This window comes from Montipora foliosa, chromosome 2, assembly GCF_036669935.1.
Source record: "Montipora foliosa isolate CH-2021 chromosome 2, ASM3666993v2, whole genome shotgun sequence".
Lineage (NCBI taxonomy): Eukaryota > Metazoa > Cnidaria > Anthozoa > Scleractinia > Acroporidae > Montipora > Montipora foliosa.
Genome location: NC_090870.1, coordinates 2,823,186 through 2,830,685, shown reverse-complemented (window position 1 = coordinate 2,830,685; position 7,500 = coordinate 2,823,186). Strand labels below are relative to the sequence as shown.

The 7,500-nt window shown below is 35.4% G+C and overlaps 2 protein-coding genes across 6 annotated transcripts in view; one reads left to right on the top strand and one right to left on the bottom strand.

Annotated features, from left to right (window-relative positions):
- The window catches only part of LOC137992059 (protein boule-like), an 8,359-nt gene extending 1,149 nt beyond the window's left edge, over positions 1-7,210 (top strand). The window contains exons 1-6 of one of the 5 annotated variants that reach the window (XM_068837141.1): positions 2,008-2,585; positions 2,811-2,903; positions 3,240-3,337; positions 4,114-4,189; positions 4,792-4,848; positions 5,181-7,210. In XM_068837141.1, the coding sequence (XP_068693242.1) occupies positions 2,832-2,903; positions 3,240-3,337; positions 4,114-4,189; positions 4,792-4,848; positions 5,181-5,408 (531 nt within the window). In that variant the 5' untranslated portion in view covers positions 2,008-2,585; positions 2,811-2,831 and the 3' untranslated portion in view covers positions 5,409-7,210. Of the gene's footprint in view, positions 1-2,007; positions 2,904-3,239; positions 3,338-4,113; positions 4,190-4,791; positions 4,849-5,180 lie in introns of those variants that run through there. The other 4 variants (XM_068837140.1, XM_068837144.1, XM_068837142.1 and 1 more) reach the window with 4 other exon arrangements.
- A 154-nt stretch (positions 7,211-7,364) lies between these two features.
- LOC137992060 (DNA-directed RNA polymerase II subunit RPB11-a-like) overlaps positions 7,365-7,500 on the bottom strand; it is a 2,359-nt gene continuing 2,223 nt past the window's right edge. Inside the window, exon 4 of the mRNA XM_068837145.1 lies at positions 7,365-7,500. This exon is cut by the window's right edge and continues 632 nt beyond it. The gene's annotated coding sequence lies outside the window, so the exon portion shown is untranslated.

Here is a 7,500-nt window from a genome sequence, read left to right as displayed (position 1 = left end):
ATTGATAGAGATGGGATGATAGATGACGTCATAACGCTTGTGACGTCATTTCTGGTGAAGTCATATTACATGTTATATGCAAAAAAATGCTCGCTGACTCCCTTTGACATATGGTATCAAGAATCTTTAAAATTTTTTCAGCTGTATTTGTCTTTACAAGCTGGAACCCAGAAGTTAAGTCCTAACTTGACTCCCTTTGAAGCAAAGTAAAATTAATCGACATGTCCAATTTCTGTGATTTGATGGCTGTTGGCAAAACCAGGATCAGACCGGATCGAACCGGAGTGGACCAGATTGGATCGGATCGGATCGGATCAGATTGACAAAACTCAAACTGGATCAATAACAAAATCCCCGCCTAACAAAGATGGTCACCCTGACAACGTGCTGAAGAGAGTAGTCAAATTCTGTCCCTTTGTCTCTTGTGTAGTCGTCTTCTCATTCATTAAGACTCGTCGAAATGTTTTTTTCCAGAGGTGATTACAGATTTCCAAAGTGGAATTATGAATTATGAATATTTTTGAAATTGTCAAAATAAGCCAATTGACTGCGTACGCAACGGTCTTCTTCTTCAAACATGAAAACTGACAACTATTTTTTACTTTACCCCAGTCCCTGACTGAATTTATTCCACAATAGCCTAATTTAGACCCACAAATTTTTAAGGATTGACATCAGTTGATGAAAGGAGAGCCTACAGAATAGTTGAGATTCTACTCTACTCTAATATGACCTAACATGGATATCTTTGCTGCGTATGCCGTCGTCAATTGACATTCCCATTCTGTTGCTAAATCAGGCTATTGTGCAATTACAAGGGACTGGGGTAAATTAAAGAAATGTCATCAGTTTTCATGTTTGAAAAAGAAGACCGTTGCGTCCGCGCAGTCAATTTGCTTATTTACAACAATTCGTCACATCGTATCTTTCATAATTCCGCTTCGGAATCTGTAATCACCTTTAGAAAGAAAACATTTAGATGAGTCTCAATAAATGAGGAGATGACTACACAAGAGAGAAAGGCACAGAATTCAAGCACGTTGTCTGGTGTTATTGATCTGGTCTGAGTTTTGTCAATCTGATCTGATCTGGTTCGGTCCGATCTGATCTGATCCGATCTGGTCCAGGCCTGATTTGACACAAGAGGCACAAGAGGCAAAAATTTGAAAAATGTGCCAAAAAGATGTCATTTGCATTGCAACATTTAATTTGATTGGTTTATTTTGGACCAATCACACCATTACTTAAATTACAATCTGTCAATTCTCGGTTTTCATGTGACGTCAAAGAAAAACTAAAATTAAAAATTTTGAGTTGTACCTTCATCGGGTAAAAGACATAATTTTGTAGATATATCTGCTGGCCTGTTTTCAGCTTGGTAGCATGCTTTGTTTTGAAAATAGTCTGAGCAGTTTGAATTTCAATTTTTTTACATTGTGTGACATCTGGATTGCTTTTGAGAAACATGTCATGAGCATGAAAATATCAATTTGAAAATACCAATATGTTATGAAAAGTGTCTATGCAAATGTTTTCAAGTTTAGCAGAGAGAAAAATTGTTTTGAGAGAGCCTAAGTAAACTCCAGATGTTTCCACTGGTTTCCAGCCGCAACATTGGTGTCCCTCTGAGGGACACCAACATGAAGTCTGAGTTACTAGTGTGGGTAAATAACTAGAGTTTGGAATATCGCACATCCCTAAAACTTTGACACATGACTGTTTATTTTTTACCCTTCTACTTATCTTAATTTCTTGACTTAATTTATGGAATTGTAAGCGATTTTATTTTTTTCTTTGCATGACACTTGCATGACGTGAAAACCAAGAAAAGCAATGAACGGTTTACTGAAGTTTATGAAACATTCGAATTTTGTTATTATTCTTGGTTTGCATCCACGTGATGAGACAGCCATGTTGATGTACAAAACAATAGAAAATGGTTCCACAGGTTTGGTATAATAATAGACTCAAATTCCCAAAAGACATTTTAATGCACTGTTCCGTACACCAACATGGCTGCCGTGACATCAGATGCAAACCACCAATTGATGTTAAAATAACTCAAACAACACAGTATTTTTAATTTTATTGTTGTGAAAGTTGATTCTCACCGAGAAAATTATGCAATTAATCGGGAGATTTTACACCGTAATCTTTAAACCGGGATATACGATCCAAAATCTCAAGTCTCTCAGATTATCCAGGAGAGTTGACAACCCTGAATTATTAAAGGAACGGCTTGGAAGTTATTGTTATAAAATCACACTTCTCCAACATCTGTCACACTCAAACTCCAGCGATGGCACACGATTTGATTTATTTCTCTTTGACCGCATTTCAAGATGCAGCGAGTATCCATTGTTTAGAAACAGTGATGAATAACCAAATATTCAAAATCCTTCAAGACTCGCTTACAACGAATTTGGACATGGCGAATCAACTGATCTGTGACTCAAGCCTTGATACAGTGAGGACAAATAAGTGAGCAGTTGACTTGACATGTCCAAAATCTGTTGTGAGACTCAAAGGATTTTGAATATTTATCACTGTTTCTCAACAAGGATACTTTCTGGACCTTCAACAGAGTAAAATACTCTAGTGTTAGACAGAGTAAAATAAGGGTGAAAAGGTTAACGGCACATAGTTTTTCAATGAGTGATTAACCCATTGACTCCTGGGGGTTCCCCATTGACGAGTAAAATCGTCTGGCAGACAGAGTAAAACACGAAGTGCGGCTGGTTTAGGCCGGTTTAGGGGTGAAAGGGTTAAGTTAAACTTATTTGCATTTGTCAAAACATTGCCTACTTCAGATTAATTTTTTAAAAATCAAGATGCAGGAGGTCTGGACCGAGAGTGGAATCTACGTTTTGAACAGAGTGTTTGTCCGAGGAATACCAAGCAAGGTAAATACAGTGTGATGATAATGATTGTCATTGATGACACAAACTTGGTATTTACATATAGAAATTTTGAATCCCAAGAAACCACTTTAAATAATATTCTTATAAACCAAACCAGATATTTGGACTTGGACTCCTTTTATTCATTAACTCTAAACAGGTAAAGACAACCTGCCCAGATTAATTTTTGCTGTGTGGCTGTTTTGTATTGTAAATACAAACATAATGTTATATATTATAAACTTGAAACTTGGTGTTGCTCTCTAATCAAATGCTAATAATTCACATCGTTTGCATCACAGAGTCATCTAATGACAGGACTGTCTTCACTTTTTACAGATGACCGAATTACAACTTGAAATTTTATTTGGTGGAATGGGTTATGAAGTACAAAATGTGAGAATAGTGGAAGACATAAGAACTGGAGCTAGCAAGGGGTGAGTGGTGATCTCTTGGGGACGGTATTGGTCACAAATCCAATCAAACCAACAAGTCAGAGGTGACTCAGCCAATGTGATGGTTGACACTTGAATGACAGTTGACTAACTGTTGGTCAACTGTTGGTCAACTGTTGGCCGATGTGTCTGTCATTATCTCTGAAGTCCCTCTAATGTGTTGGTAGTGTGTTGGTGATAAATTTTTTTATCTTGTTTAATATGCAGATGTTGGTGATCAATTTTTTAAAGTAACTTTTTTGCTTTCTTAAATTTGCTGGTATATGTTGAGCTTCGCTAGTAATGAGCTGAAATTACCAACTTCTTGTTCAACCCCATCTTGTTTAATGTGTTTTACCCGATCTCCTCAAGTCATACAGTATCAAGAAGAGTGGATGTTACATCTACCTTACGTTTATTAATTTTCATAGACTAATTCTTAGGGAAGGAAAAAGTTTGAAGTCTTTTATGGTCATTTACTTTTTGATATGACTTGTGGTGGCGAAGTTTCAGAAGTGTTTAAAGACTTAGCTGATTCTTTGGAAAGGTCTTACAATAAATTTCTAACTGTTTTCATGTTTTTCCTTGTCGGCCGTGTTGGTCGTATGTCATGTCAAAAACTGCAAGAAATCTAAACCCTGGAGAATTTTCTTTGCACCCTACCATCTATGCAACTCCACCCTAAGATGTTGCACCTCCTTGAAAGGGGTACCTCTTAAATTAATCCCCTTATGAACTTGTTCTATCTTCCATGAATGACTGACTGGATGATTTTTCAGTTACTGCATAATGTATTTTAGATATGGCTTTGTGACATTTAGAACAGCTGAAGAGGCAAGGAAGGTTCAAGAAATGGTACGTTTATTTACATCAGCTGTCAATAACTGTTTGGATTTGTTGGGAGCCATTCTGAAAAATGGAAGAATAATGTGCATGAATCTCAGGGAATATAATTACAAAACCTAAGAACATATCTAAAAATCAATAAATTAACACTTGTTATATACCTAGCCTTTCACTCAACAAAACAAGCACTGGGATTGGTTGATTCTTTGTCACATGGCCCTGATCAAATTCAAATGTATCCCGACCAGGATACAATTCCGCGGTTGTTGCCTGCTCTGGATGTTTTGCTGCGATTGTTGCAGGAAAAGTCTATATAACAAAGCACTTAATGTCTGGTCCCTTGGGAAACTAGTTAGTTTAGTTTTCCCTCGAGTCTCGGGAAACATCAGGACTCTTGGGAAAACAAAACTAACTGTTTCCCTCGGGACCATACATTAATTGAGTGCATATTAAACTAATCAATTTTCATAAAGACATCGGTTCTAGGGAAAATAAAAATATCCCAACAACTAGGGTTTCTGGAGAATTAACATTCAATCACAAGTGTGATTTAAACAGTGGCTGTAAGACAAAACTAAAACAACTATCTTAGAAAAACGTTCATTTTGCAGAGATTAGTGGACTGGAATGGCAAGTTGTTGCAAGTTGATATGGCAGTGAAAAGAAAAGTAAGATCATCAGCCAGTTATTTGAGTATTTGTTTATTGTTTTGGTTGTAATAAATGCATATTACATAAATCCTTGGTATACAATCATGTCTGTCATGAAGACTTTAAGGAAGCCTTACAGGGAATGCATAAAACAATCCTTTAGCATCTTTTGACATCCCCTGTAGGGTCCCCTTAGCAATTCATTAGACACTTCTTGGTTTTCAAGCAACACGTTCTCTGTTGACTTTTGAAAATGTAATAAGTCAACGGAGAACATGTTGCTTGAAAACCAGGTAATTTATATAATTATTTTAAGCTTTGTAGATTATTTGATTGTTTCTAATTTTCAGACATTGACACGTGCCATTCATCAGCAACATGCCATGCAGCAGAGATACACTACACCATTAATTTGTATGGATAAACCGGTAAGTGAGCATTACACAGAACTTTTACAGTGTACCCTCAAATATTCTGAAAAGTTCAAAGCTTGGGACAATACCCTTGCACTGCTCTTTAATGATTTAATGACCAATGTGTCCAACTTTGTCAGACTTTTGATGGAAGATCAGTCGTGAAAGTGTAATCACTGGTATATTAATTTTTGGATGATTCCCTTTTGCTGTAATTTTGTCCTTTTACCTGTTTAGAAAACATCTTGTATTCAGTAAATTGTTCATGAAGTATCCATTGATCTGTGAGCCAGAACTTGATCACACTAATAAATGGCCATAAGTAGAAACTTTGATTCAGTCTAGGGTTTGTATGACAGTATTTCAAATAAAAGGTAATAATTACCTAGTTTTGAGTGTAAGATGTCATTACAAAGGCTTCAAGTTGAACTGGTCTCACCTTTGCTTTGGACTAGACTACTTTCCAAGAGAACTTGAAATCAAATAAAATTAGAGTCTAGAATTCAATTGAATAAAAATTCATCAATCAAAAAAGGACAATTTTTGTGGTCTTGTTTCATGAAAGGCCTATAGGATAATCACTGTTTATTAAATTGTCAACCTCGGATAGTGCATTTCGCATGCTCTGATTGGTTCACTCAATCTCAGTTATTAGCTAATATACCTTAGTTTGACCTGATATGGTAAATGATTGCGCTAAGCATTGCTAAGCTAAAAATTTCTTACCCGGAAAGAAAAAATTCTCTCTGAATAAAGCCAAAATGGAAAAAAACCCTTTTTTTGTGGAAAGTTTGGATCAATTCCGACGTTTAGAAGTACGCAAAAAGGCAAGAAATGTTTTTGTGATGAGCCTACGTCTGTCTGACCACAAGGTATTACACAACATTGCATCTTCATCAAGTTTTTTGATTTCGCTCGGGTTTTCTCGCTTCCTTCGTTCGTAATTCTTACTTCCAAATTTTTGGAGTTTAAGGAATTTAATAAAACAATAATTTAATCCATTCGTGCTTGTTGGATATGAGACTGGTTACAGCCAACTCGGCGCTACATGCCTCGTTGGCTATTTACCATCTCATAGACAATGCAGGCTCATGGAATAATTGTTGGTTATTATAATCATTTTGTTATTTTCAGATTTGGTCACAGGATTTTAATCAAGTAATTATGGTTCGACATGATGGATATTGGGCGACATCATCTGTCTAAGAGCCTAAAAGTAGCTATAACTGAATGAAATTCCTTATTGTAGTGACAGAATCAGTAGGATTTATGTTGTGTTTTTTAACTTTCCAAGAAAACCTGTTTTACTATGTATCATGTTAAGATCTAGGAATTGATAAATTCTATAATAATTAATTAAATTATTAATAAATCAAAATTCATATAACACTAGGAATAAATCATAACGATGTTTCTTGAAATATGTGTTCATATTGTTCTATCTTTTGTCCCTGAAGTATAAGGGCCTCTTCAAAGTGTCAAATATGGATGTAAAAACATCTTTGATAATATATTTAATTTAATTGAACATTAAACTATGCGAAGCAATGTACTTACTTGATATTAAAAACTTGCTTTACCAGATGGTAATGACTTATTTTGTTGTTATTGACTCTCCTGAAATCAAGATTTTATATCTCTCAACCATCCCACTTCCTGGCCTTTCCTGTTTTTTCAATGAATTAAGTTGAGAGGAAAAAACCCTTTTTGTTATTCTCCATAAGGAGTCACTTTTGCATGATAAGTTCCTATGGGTAGAATTTTACAACTAAGATAATACCATACAAATTAAATTCATGCTTACTGCTGAAGCGTCATGTACCCTGCTCAATGAAGTAAGGTATACATTTAAAGAACTACCTCAGGATTGAGTTACTGGGGTGATGTGGTACCTACCCCTGATATGTTAGGATTAGCAGGTAGGAAATGAGCGCCTAGTTTGTTTACGTACGTAAGGACTCTGGGGAATTGTTAGTTATTTGAAAGTTCAGTACGTACTTGAAAAACCTTCAGTAACGTTTTCCAGCTAAATAATAATTTCTTATTCCCTTTACCATGAGGTGAAATATTAACTTGAATTTTATTTAAAGAGGAAGATATCAAATAAACACCTGAAAAAAATCAACATCCATAGTACTTTATTGGCCATTTTTCCAAAATAAAACATCAAAACTAGAAAAACGTTTTTTTTTTTCAAATTTCAATCCACAACCATCTTTGCTAAATTCATCAACAAAATACTAAGTCTCATTGGGAA